The 13,193-nt window shown below is 36.4% G+C and overlaps 1 protein-coding gene across 1 annotated transcript; it reads left to right on the top strand.

Moving 5' to 3' along the window:
• The first annotated feature begins 1,418 nt into the window (after positions 1 to 1,418).
• Positions 1,419 to 2,219, top strand: LOC108603440. The gene is given in 2 exon segments (XM_017992267.2): positions 1,419 to 1,898; positions 1,900 to 2,219. Coding segments are annotated over 2 exon segments (648 nt in total). The 5' UTR covers positions 1,419 to 1,518; the 3' UTR covers positions 2,168 to 2,219.
• The last annotated feature ends 10,974 nt before the right edge of the window (positions 2,220 to 13,193 follow it).

Here is a 13,193-nt window from a genome sequence, read left to right as displayed (position 1 = left end):
AGAAACGAGCATGTCCAACTTTATTAAAAATAGTATTTTAGGCTTAGAATAAGCACGATTGATACACAATAATCGATTATTTCGTTACAAATAGCGACTTAATTGTATTGAAAAATGGGCTTCGATTAGTCGATTATATTACAATATATTCGAAATTTATAAAAATTTTGGAAAATTGCACCCTCGTTTCGCGCCCACTTTTAAGTTAATGTAACCGAATGCCTTAGAAATTGAAGATTAATCACCAAACGCGGCACAATAATAGTTTGGTTGAAGCGTAGCAGAAAATCTAAAGAAAATTAGCACCAGCTGAAGCTTCCTTCTGGCATTCAAGAGGGAAATGTGTTAAAGGTAATCTTAGCTGTGAAAACAAGATTCAACTTTTTATATGCTAGAGCGCTTTATAAAATTAATATCCTATATCGGGCAAGTGGTACTACCTTTTTCTCCTTTCCTCCCTGTAAATAATTTCAACTTAAGATAAAGATGAAGGAATTTAAATTATTGCTCCTTAATTGGAGCTACAACGCAATGTAGTTAATGGCTGGAATGAGATGCGATTGGTATATCCTATATGTTTAAATAAATGTTGTTTGATTCATGTATTTGTTAATAATTGCTGGAAACAATTGCATTAAATTCGCATGTAAAAATACCAAAAAAAAAAAAGTCGCTGTATGTAAGCAAAAATTAAAAAAAAATCAATTGGCTAATCGATTCTTTTCATTTTTTGGAATTTAATTACAATTTATAACTCCGTGGTTTCAGTTAATGATTATTAATAATCGATAAGCCGCTTATACGCTTAATTACAGCTTAAATCATATTCCAGAAGAATACGTTAAACTCCGTATCATCTTCAATGTGCACATATGGCAATGAACAGATGCACTGCAAGCTGGGAGCGAAAGACTCAGTTAGATATATAAAAAGTTAAATATTCGAAAAAATTTGGAAGAAAATGAAAACAAACCCATTACGTTTACAACCTCGCTCTTGCTGGTTTCAGTTAATGATTATTAATAATCGATAAGCCGCTTATACGCTTAATTACAGCTTAAATCATATTCCAGAAGAATACGTTAAACTCCGTATCATCTTCAATGTGCACATATGGCAATGAACAGATGCACTGCAAGCTGGGAGCGAAAGACTCAAATGGGACACCAACGTTCTAGTCACTAACCTGATTGACAGAAGATTTAAGAGACGCCACCCACTTAACCCCCACATGGGATCTTAACGATCACTAGTCTTCCCACCCACAATAATATCCGTCCTGCCCTAACGGCAGCTCTCAGATATGGTAATATTTACTCCCACAATTTTCCTGAGTGTTTGCCTAACAAATTGCAAATAAAAAGAAAATAAAATTGTTTGTCATGCCTCAAAGCTTTGCCGTAACTTTCAACAGTTTATATTTTTAATTAACAGCATCAAGAAGAGCTAATAAGAAAATCTTTTGGAAAGTGTTTACAAAATTTACGTTGCTTTGTCTGGGCTCGAACACGGCGGATCATGGTGGCACCGCCAGCAATAGTGGCCGTTGCATTGCTGCAGCTCTTGGGCGTCTCGATCTTCGTGGGCCAGCCGCGAGATCAATGCTCATCGGCGCCTCACTTGGGCAGCTGGTTGTTTCTACTTGCACTGCTGCTGGTGCTTTGGAGCTTTGAGGTGGTGCCCAAGCGGCATCTGAGTCTGCCGCCACGCCTTCACATCGCCGTGGAGCTACTGGGCAGCGTATTCGCCTCGGAGCTGGCCATACTAGTCGTCTGGTGCGGCTACGAGCGTCTGGTGCATCAGTTGAGCCGGCTCATCTGCCAAAGGTGCCCTTGGTGTGAGTACTTTACGCTGGCGATGCTAACAGTGCTGCCCTCGGCCTATCTGCTGCTCGCCGTAGCGCCCCACCCAGTGGCGCGAGCTGCTCGTCCAGCTACTATGGCGGCTGCCACGCCCAGAGGCGGATGATTACCTGCTCCAGTATGCCTGCGATATGCACAGCTATGTCCGTGGCGTGGTCTACTTCTTCCAATTGAGACGCGAAGATCGCTTCCGAGCCATACAGCTATTCCAGTTGCAAGCGGAGCGGCAACATCAATCACAACAAGAACAACAGCAACATGTAGAGCAGCAACAGCAACACCTCGAACTGGAACTGGCATCGTAAATTGTTTATTGTGCACACAAATTTATGCCAACAGCTGTTGTTTTTAACCTGACTATCTCTCTTGCTCACTCTCTTTTTCTCTCTGTCTGTCTGTCTCTCTCCCGCACAGTTTTTGTTTTGGCGTTTGCTTTTTGGTTTCGCCTGTATTGGGGGCTGTTGCTTTTTTTTCCTTCATCTTGACTGTTTGTTTTTAATTTTTTGCTCGAGCTGCTTTGCTATCTTCAGCTCTCTTGGCCATTTTAATTTTCGTTGGCTGTCGTTGCCATGTTAGCCGCAATTGATTTGCCGTAAATTGTATTTTTAATCTGTCGACAGGCGTTCGCTCGGCATTGTTACGTTCAATTTGGCTGCTATTACGTTTTTTTATACTCTACTCGTGGTATTAATGAATATGGCTGGCATCCTTCCCATTTTTAGCCGATAGCACAGCATTTAATTTTTAGCTGCACTTAAATCAAAACTTAAATCTATTTGCTGTATAGCATGCGGCAATCGATAACAATGGCAAGTCGTTAATACTTTTGGCAGCTCAAATTTTAGAATCGCTTTCGCAAAAAGCAAATATTGCTCTATTTATTTGTAAATTAAGGAACAATCGATTAAATTGCAAATGGTTCGGCTACACATCAAAGGGCGTTTCAAAATAAAAACAACATTCTGTTATTTTTGCTGGCGCTTTAACAAAAAAGGTGCAAAGGAGAAAATAATATAAAAATGATTGACAGTTGCGAAAATTGCATTAATGTCACTCATGCGATCCATAGAGTCTATCTGTGTGTGTGTGTGAGGCTTTATTGCCAGCTGAGTAATTGAATTTGTGTTTGTGCTTGTGTTGATTTGATCTAAGCAGCTACAAATAGAAATGGGTATTGTACATTTAATATATCAACAAGGCAGCATGAAAATATTTGCAGCATTCTGCCAGGCAGAGCGCTGAAGTCAACTGAGCTCTAAGAGGAATATGTAGGTTGACATGCCATCAAAAAGAATGCGTGTGTGTCTGTGTGTGTGTGTGTTTTATTTTTGTCTTAAGACATACATTTCATTGCTTGTCTTATGCTGGGAATTTGATTAACTGCAAGCTGCAAACTTGCTCTCACTTGAGCGTGCACCAGGGCGTATGCTTTATGTAAAATAATGTTAGCTTCACTTGAGTGTATTGCATGACACGAAATTTATTTTATTTTTTATTTCTTGAGCAGCGCTTGCTCGCTGTTTGTTTTATGCAAAACAACTCTGTTAAACAAATAAAAATCAACATGCATAACTGCTTGATACATCAACTGGAGAGACAGAGAAACTCAAAAACTGTGGCATATTAAGTATACGAACCAATTATCAACTTGACTCTCAGTGTGTACCCAGTGCGTTAAGAACTTGAAGCTCAACTGCCCTATCAAGTCACCACTTGCTGTTTTTATTGCCATATATAGAAAACTGTTGAATTGTTATTGCTGCTGTGACCACTTGAGCTGCTTTTATTATATTGAAGATTTGTATCAAAATGTCAACAGCTACGTATGTCAACAACAAAGCAACGCAACTGGCAACTGGCAAGACAGCAACAAGAAGTTGCTCCTTGGGATGCGGATCTGGATGTGTATTGTGCAGTTGTCTCAAGTTCTCTACTTGCCTTTTCGGCTTGTTTTTATTCTTTTTTTATCTAGAATTTTCTTTGTTTCACTCTTTGGGTTTGAGCTTTTGCAAATAAAATGTTTGCTTAAAAAATTGCAGACATGCATGGCGCCTGGTTCGTTGCTTGAAATTCCAAATGTGCATTTGCTTTTGGTGTTTTGTTACCAAGAATTTACTGCAGTCACGACTTAACGTTGACACAAATATATTTAAAATGCAACAACAAACAAATGTCAAGAAAGCGAAGAGAACAGCAAAGGGGGGGAATGTACTTGCTCGCCACTTACTTCTGTTTAAGAACACTGAGAAAAAAGATCCCCTTTTGATGTTCTTCTGAGCCTTCTGCCTTCAAATTTTTGCTGACCACTTACTTTTACTATCGAGCATTTTTGCATAGGGAGCCTTGGGATCAAAAATTCCGCGGATGCTTAATAAAATGATAAAAATAATCACAGAGTGGAGATGATGTTTGATAATAATCAAAACAAATAATTTGCCTTGGTAAAAATTTTTTTTTAAATAAATTAAATTATTTATTAAAGACAAAGAACAATAGAAAAAAAAATAGATACGCATGCCACGAATATTTTTATTTATTTTAGGTTTTGTTTATTGATTTATTTATGTAGTTATTTATACTATAATTAAGGCACTTTTGTATATTTGCTGTATATAAGCGTCGCTTACTAAATTGAGTTCTTTGAAAAACTAAAAACGAACTAAAAACAGCAGAATAATAAAACGGCCTTTTTAGTCAATCCGCATGTACAGAATGGGGCTATATAAAGTTTGGGGCAGGCTTGAAAGCCATTTGCATGTCGTCTAGAAATTGTTATCAAGGATAAGATTTGTAGCATAGCCACCTAGAAAGCTTAGTTAGGTCCATAGAATAATAGATAGTCAATTAAGTATTATATTATATAAATATAATTTATAAGATATATATAATATATATAATATAATTTGTACAAATTTATAGCTGAACATACTACACTATAATAATATATATACATATAACTATACAAAATTGTTGCAGATTAACTTTATTTGCAATCTTTAATCCACATAACGCTGACCCTCAACTAGGAGATCGAAGAGGCTGGAATAAAATATTAACCGTTCTTAATAACAATAACAATAACAATATTATATTCTTTAACATGAAGTGAATTTTACATATTTATCGATCTATTATAGGCAATCAATTATATTTATTGTATAAGAATTGTTGTGGCCTTCGCCAAGTTTGCTTACAAAATACCAATGAGCTGTGTTTTAAATATTTTTCTTAATTTTTCTCAAGCTTGTTTTTCTACTTTTAGCTAGCGGTAAAGCATATGTTACCCAACACACAGCAACACAACTTAACACGACACGAGTCGACAGGCTGGCCAACAATCAAGTGAAAATAACAGCAACAACAACAGGAACAGCAGCAAAGCAATGGAGACTAACAAAAAGTTGTTGGCCAATTTACTAAATGTCCAGCTTGTATTTGTGTGTGTGTGTGTGTGTGTGTTGAGCTCGTTTGCCGCTTTGTGTACTTTATGTGTTTCGTATTGAATAACAAATGATTTGTGGCATATGTTCCGCAGACTCAACAAAACTTGTATACAAGCAGAGAAGCCCACAAAATCATAGGGATAAGCGTTGAACGGTCAGTTAACACACACATACACATAGTCCCTTTTCTGTGTATATATGTGTGTGTGTGTACGCTTGTAGGTAAAACGTTTTTTGGCCCAAGTTAACACTTTGGTAGCTTTATTTAAATAGTAGCTTCATGATACGATATTTTACTTAAATTGCCAGTTTGATGCTTCAAATGTTTAAAGCAACTTCAACATGATATGAAGCGAGTTTTGACTTTTTTTTAGGACTGACTTGCTTCGATTGCTCATAGCCTGCCATGCTTGCGGGGATTAGGAACAGACTCACTGCAGTTTCCCTTCTATCTCTTTCTCTTGCTATCTCTGCTACGTGAGTAATTTTTCAAAGCTTTTTGAATGATTTCTACTAACACATATATGTGTGTGTGTGTGTGTGTGTGTGTGTATGTGCATAGTTATATATGTCTGCCAATCGCTATTAAGACAAGAAAACAAAAAATATGAGAAATGCATTGAGGACTATTGGTTGCTCTATAGCTCAAGACTCTTAAAGACCTAAACTTCAACAAACTTTTACAAACGAATATAAGATTGAATTGGAGTGTAACACTAATTCCCAAAGTACATATTTTAATTAAGAACTAAATGTATAAAAAATCCCTGCTAAAGCTCAATTTAAAAATTGGTTCATTTTAGAGCCAACTTGACTACAAATTGTAGGCAACGCTTCATTAGTATTTTCTATTGCTTTTTTTCTGGCCGACAATAAAACGAATTTATTGCCCCAAGTTCAAACCATTTTGGCATCTTGCGTTTATTTTTAGGCTCGCTCTTATTTTGACTGCCACGCTTGCTGCATTTTCAATTGCACACGATTATTTGCGCTCCTTTCCTACTGATTTTCACAATCTCTACACTTGGCTAAATTGGCGCCACGAGCAGCAGAGGCATTTAATTTTCACATGACTTTTATGAACCTTTGCGGCATATTTTAGATTTAAGAGAACGAAGGTGAGCTCGCTGGGCGTAATTAGACTTCGTTAATTAGTGATAATTAGGTGGGTGCAAAGGCAACTCAAGCACATAGTTGACTTTCATTGTAAATCATGTGAAGTTGCTGCCGAGTGCACTTTAAAAAGACTTTTGGCCATAAACCATTAAAAAAGCTGTTTTTGTTGAAGTGAATGTATTTGTGAGAACAATTTAGTTTAATTTACTTTTTAAGTGTGTCAAGTATAAACTTAGCTCGTTTTAGTCGTTTAACAAAATCAGTATAAACTAGATATGTTATCAAAAACGGCTGTAGTCAGGACTCAAAAACGGCATAGGTAAAGTACATATATAGTTATAAATAATATATTTGATAATCGACAGTACAAAATAAACGGAAACTTGACCCAACACATCGATCCTCTGCACTATTTAGAAAATTTAAAGTTCTGTTTGTTTCAAGGTTACCTAATCATCTAAGCAGGCTTAAAATTTCAATGGATAAGTGGGCACGATTTGTACAAAATAAACTTAATCTGCGTATGATAAGACACCAAGAATGCTTCTCTGATTTCAACCTGAAACTGAAAGACAACTAGATACTTTTTTAGCAAATTCAAATTTGTTTATTTACTACTACAATGTCAAGAAAGGACAGACGACGGTAAATGAAAACATTTCAAACTAATTTTTTTTCTTTTTATTTTATTTTATTTACAATCTGTATTATAACAAAAGGTACATTGATTGGGAAACACAAAGGCCCAATCAGTTATGAGTTATTGTCAGTAATTAATTATAAAATATAATGAAATACAGTTGTTGAAATTTTATGTTAAAAATACTCACAGAGTCCTCAGAAGTTCAAATTACGGGTATACCTGCCAACAACAAATACGAGGAGTTAATTCACAAATCATTTTTAAACATGACCCGAAGTATATTTCGCTTACGACAGGAGATTAAATAAAATATGCCACTAGATTAGGGATGTTATTTTCTTGTAATTCTTAACTTAAACTAAATTCTAATTACAAAATAATTAAATTATAAATTAAAATTGTCTTCAAAGTGTTTTTAAAAAAAAAATGGTAACAAAAATTTTAAATGTAAATTTAATAAATATCTTTTAAATGATGTTTCATATATCCAGACATGATTCACATTGTAATGTGTACTATGTACTATGTGTATAATATTTAAAAACAACTTTATTGTCTGTCGTTTAACTCGAAACTCTAGTTAAACGTACAGTTAACTTCTACTTTTTATTGAATATTCAGCTGCTTCTGTTGAGCTACGTCCAACGAGTAGACAGTACATTCACTGTCATTTTCAGTACAGTAGTTTTATTTTGTACTTTTATTCAGAGAGTTAAATTATTATTATTTTAAATTTGTCATAATTTATGTGTTTGTTTTTTTTATTTTTAGATCTGAAAAAACCGAAGACGCTTTTTGAATTTGTATTGTCCAACAGTTTAAATAAAAGCCGCAGAGACCTTCAATTGTCCAGCATGCTCCGAGCGAACGCAGGAACCATCTAAACTTTTATTGGGCACTTCGCTGTCTTTTATAAGCCAATGAGAAGAGTGCTTGAAATTTCTGAGCAGGATTGGCGTGAGCGCTTTTTGGGGATGATGAGAGTAAAAGCTAAGCTTGTGTAAACGAAAGCTAGGCTCCACTAAGCTTTCAAGCTCTCTATGCGAATAGAGCTTAAATCAGGGTTAAATTTACCGTTATTTTTTGGGAAATTTAATTAAAAGCTGTGCTGCTAAATGCTGTTAAGCGGACAGTTACAGTGGGGTAGAGTCTGAAGGGTTGAGCTGATAACAGTCTGTTATATAGTTTAACAGCAATGTTAACAGATTAAGAGCGCGTTAATGTAAAGAGGATATGGGGAAATGCTTTTAACAAGAAAGCATCACCGACTTCAACAAGGAGGAGAGTTCATGTTAAGTGCAAATATTAAGAGAATTTAATTGTAAGTTCTCTGTTTTTTAAAAGACTATGGGAATGTTGTGAAGCTGATGCAGAATTCTAATTTTATAAATGTATAACTAATAAGTAAAGAAAGAATACAAAAACTAACAAGCTTAATTTACGTAATTTATTATTAATTAAAAAATGCTGCTCTAATTAGCTCTTAGGTTGTAATTGGTATAGTATAAACTATCACTTTAACTAACATTTTATAACTACATTTAGCAACGTTTCACAATGACAATTGGCAGAGGGCAACCAAACAGTTTGGCTCAATTGGCTTTTGTGGTTAAAACAAATTAAGTGGAATTAATATGCCTACCTCTGACTTTTCACCTGTGCAACCACACAGATACACAAACACACTCTCACACACAGGTATGTATAGCATGCATGCATGTATGGCAAATGTTATGATTTGCGAAAGGCCCAAAAAGGACTGGTGAATCCTTTTGTGGATGCGTTTTTCGTTTCGCTGTTTTTGACATTTGAGTTCACTTCGTGGGCATAAAATATTCACAACATGTCGGCTGTTAATGCGAGAAAGGCCAAGGATATTTATGGACGAACCACACACCTAAATAAATATACCGTAGATATTTAAAAAAATATTTATGGCAGTGAAAAATTACTGCAAATGCATAATTAAAATAAATACAAGGTGAAAAAACGATTTATATATTTTTAACTTACTTTTCACTTGTCGCTGTCGCCTGCAGGCTGCAGCTGAAAGAAAAATCTATAAAAAATAAAGTCTCACTCTCTCCCTATTTCTCTCTATTCACTTTGCTTGCATGCATAGAGCTACTTGTTATTTGTAGTTGTAAATAAAAAAAACGCCAGCAACAACAACGCAAAAAGAGGCAAAACTTTGCACCAGACGCTCCCACTTGAAATGCCCCGCCTAAGCTTTTGGCTCTATCGCCCCAAGTGGGAGCGTCCTTTCAAGTAGATTTCTGACTGCGCGCCGCAGCAACAGACAAACGAGCCACGTGCAAATTGTTGGGCTTCGTCTTTTTCACAAATATTTTTATTCTTCGTCTTTTTTTGGAAAAAAAAAATAAACAAATAAAAATATTTTTATAATTTCCTTTGCTATTGAAATTTGCATTTTGTTGGCTACCATTTCCGCTTTGCCACTTTACCATTTCCGGTTTTGACGTATACACCAATTGCATAGTCATATTGCCTATGAATATGAGGGTGTGGGTGTAGTCTAATAAGATTTTCGCTTAAATTTCAATTGATATGAACGACAAATAGTTCACTTTCCATTTAGCTATTGTAGAATGACCAATTTTCAATTAATGTATTTAGACTATTTGTGAACGCATTGCTTTGCTTCGTTCAGTTAATTACCATTCTTATTTAATTTGTGACTATCGATACAGTCTATACAAATTACGACATTCCATGACCCTGTGAACATGAGGGCTTAAAATCCGACAATTCCATAATTAGGTCATATTCTGCGATTCATGATTTAAAACCACCAGTTAACTAGGTATTTTGTAAGAAAATTAAAAAAAAACAATAAAATTAATTTAAGTGGACAATAGATTGAACCCTGTGACTGATGTTGCTATTAGAAATGCTTTCACATTGTTAAAAAAAGAGGACCATATTGTTACTCTGTTTGGTTAGGATCTGCAGGTATTAAGTTTAGTGACTGTAGTCCCTGAAATCTAAGCGTTTTTGCAGACAATCAGACAGACACTGCTGTAGTAACTTAGATCGTTATCCTGCATTATATAAGGGATTCCACGCCCCCTTCTGGGTGTTACGCACATTTGAGTCACTTATTGGGCGAGCTGTACATTGTGTATGTACTTGATCTAAAGATTTCATTATTTACATACATTTCCCGGAATAAAAGATATACAAAATCTTATTGTTCACAAAAAATGTACATATGTATATGAGTTAACATTCTTTTGTTAACAATAAAAGCTTTGGACCAGAGTGTCAAGCATTCATTGTTAATGCCTTTAAAATCTTAATTGGCTGCAATAAGTGTTGTTAACATTTAAAATTATCAAACCAACGTCAACTGTATGCGGAAAATAAAAAAAAAATTGTTTAACCCAAACGCAAACGCAGCGAAAACAAGTATGTATTAAATTTAAGGGCAACCAGCCTGTTGATACACTTTGAAAAGGCGACCACAGAAAAGAGATCCAAATACGATGACAAACCGAATTGTCAGGACTTAATCGACTGATCAAGTGTATATAAATATAGACTTTATAGGGCCTTTTTCTTGTTACATACAGTTGCACATACTTATAATACACTTCTCATATTTTATGTAAAGTGTATAAAATCAATAAAATCAAAAACAGATATCAAAAAGCGTGAGAAAGGAAATGCTTAATAAACATGCACAGCGTAAATTCGAGAGGACAAAAAGTTAAGGTACGTTAACTGCTTTAATGTGAACGACGCGCCAGGACATCCAGGCAGTTGGAAATATATCAAACCGAGCAAAAGGCATAAATGTTGTGTAATTTAAATCAAATTGCATTAATATGTTCTTGAAAAGGACACAGCGCAAGCACATACATATATAGACAAATAACTGCAAGCAGCGGCAACAGTCGCGCCAACAGACGCCACAATTCTACAGAAGTGTTTCCTTGGTCCTGAGACCCATAACTCATCTCAGCCACGTTCGCAGCCACAAACACACCATACATATATGTATTTATAAATATATTCACACACACACACACACAAATGCACAAATTCGCATCGAAATCAAAAAGCAATAATGACGCTCGAAAAGTGAACAAGCCCAAGTTGAACGTTCACCAAGAGCTATGTGGCATGCAACGTGTGTATGCGAGGTAAGCCGAGCGTTAGTTGGCGCGGGAATGGGATCCAGCTAGTGGACGTGGTGATTGTACTCAGCGCAACTTTCGTCGTATTTGTCGTTATAAATTTGACATCAATTGGCACAGCATGTGACCAACAAGAGGACCACACTCAAGTGCGCTGCGATTTTGGGTTTCGTAGTGTGTGATGGAGTTGCGAAGTTAAATGAAATTTGAATGGCTTATACTTTAAGGAAGCTCGATGAGTGTATATCTCAATATAAGGTTATGTCTTACAGTTACACAACACCCTATTGGGCGTTTCAAGGCAAAATATGACATAAATGTTATTATGACAAGTATGCAGTTTTTCTTTAATTTAAATAATTTATGCAACTTTTCAGTTACCTCTCAGCCAACAGCACCATTAACGACGACTTCGGAGCTCCTTGCAATATAGCTGCAAACCAGTTGAGGGGACAGGATGCTCTTCAACCTAAAGAGAAGGCCTTCATGCCGCGCCCTATCGAAAGTCTGTTGGATATCCATGAATACAGCGACTGAATATTGTTTTTCCTCCATTGCACTTATAAGATAGTTCTTTCAGCCAGGAAGCAATTAATAAGTCGATATCCATGCACTACGTTATGTTTTCCAGGCTTTGGAACCATGGTAATAAGAGCATTTTTCCAGACAGCTTTCTTGTGTAGAAGCTTTTGTTTTATTATCCAGAAAATTTTCTTCAGGAACTTTTTTTTTAGCTTCTTAATTAGCTCTAGTTTGGATGAAATGTTGGATCTGCAATCCAAACTGTTAGCAAAAACTACCGCATTTTGCGCATTGGAATAGTACTATCCGCCAGCTGGATTTTTGAGTGATCTGTTCGGGAAGACGCTCCTTTTAAAACGGCTTGTAAGTTTCAGTTTTCTTTTTAGCAAACCACCTGTTGTGCTCTGCTTTACATTTGCAAGGACTTTTTGCATCCGGTTTTGGGTTTGATGGATTCCAGCGTCAGCCGTCCTAACGTACTCTTTACGCAAAGCTTTACAATATACCCTAGAAGTGTACTCGATAGAGTGTATAAGTCACACATGAATGTATGGCTTTGATGGGAGCGCAGGACAAGCGAATTACAAGCCAGTTTTCATGTGATGCAGACTCATCACAGCTATACCACTTCGCCTAATCGATTCGTCTGGTACTTATTTTAATACCTTATTTTAATATACCACGCAGAGTTTACGTTTTTGTCAACCAGTGAAACTAGAGTATCTTGTAGAAACTAAGGAAGCTATAAAAAGAGAGCTTAAATATGAGAGATGAAATTGAAAATTGATTTCTTGCAAGTTCATCCTCAATAGTAAGTAATTCATACGTACATATATATGAAGTTCAGTCTTTACATAACTGTTATTGATGGCAAATCGCTTAATGCCTTAGGTTAGGTTAGGTTAGACCGGTAGGCCACCATACAGTGACCTCACAGAGACCAATTTTGGTCCTTAGTGTCGCCGGAGTCTGTCATGGAGCGTTTAGGTATTGCTTAGCTCGTTTAAAATGTCGACGTTTTTTGCGAACTTAAGCAGTGAGCAGGGACTTATCCTCGCTGCTGCTTTCAAGTTGGGGATCTCGTGTTTGTTTAGGTAGTTTGTGCGCGTTCTCGCAAGTGCCGGACACTTGCACAACAGGTGCTCTAGGGTCTCCCTGATTCCTGGCTCGTTACATTTCCTGCAGCTGTCTTCTTCTAACAGGCCCAGTTTCTTCGCGTGAGAAGCTGATAGACAATGTTCCGTTAGTATCCCCATCAGAAGCCTACACTCCTTCCGTTGAAGTTGTATTAGGAATCTGGTGAGTTTATCATTCCCAGAGTAGCACATTATTTTTGCCGTCTTGCAGTTGGTTGTGCTGTTCCACCTTAGTTCTGCTTCGGTTGTTGCTTTACTCTCCATATCGCTATATAGAGATCTTAGTGGAGGTCTTATTTGGTTCTCAGTGT

Source organism: Drosophila busckii, unplaced genomic scaffold (genome assembly GCF_011750605.1).
Source record: "Drosophila busckii strain San Diego stock center, stock number 13000-0081.31 unplaced genomic scaffold, ASM1175060v1 hic_scaffold_48, whole genome shotgun sequence".
NCBI classification, from domain to species: domain Eukaryota; kingdom Metazoa; phylum Arthropoda; class Insecta; order Diptera; family Drosophilidae; genus Drosophila; species Drosophila busckii.
This window is presented reverse-complemented; position numbering and strand designations above follow the sequence as displayed.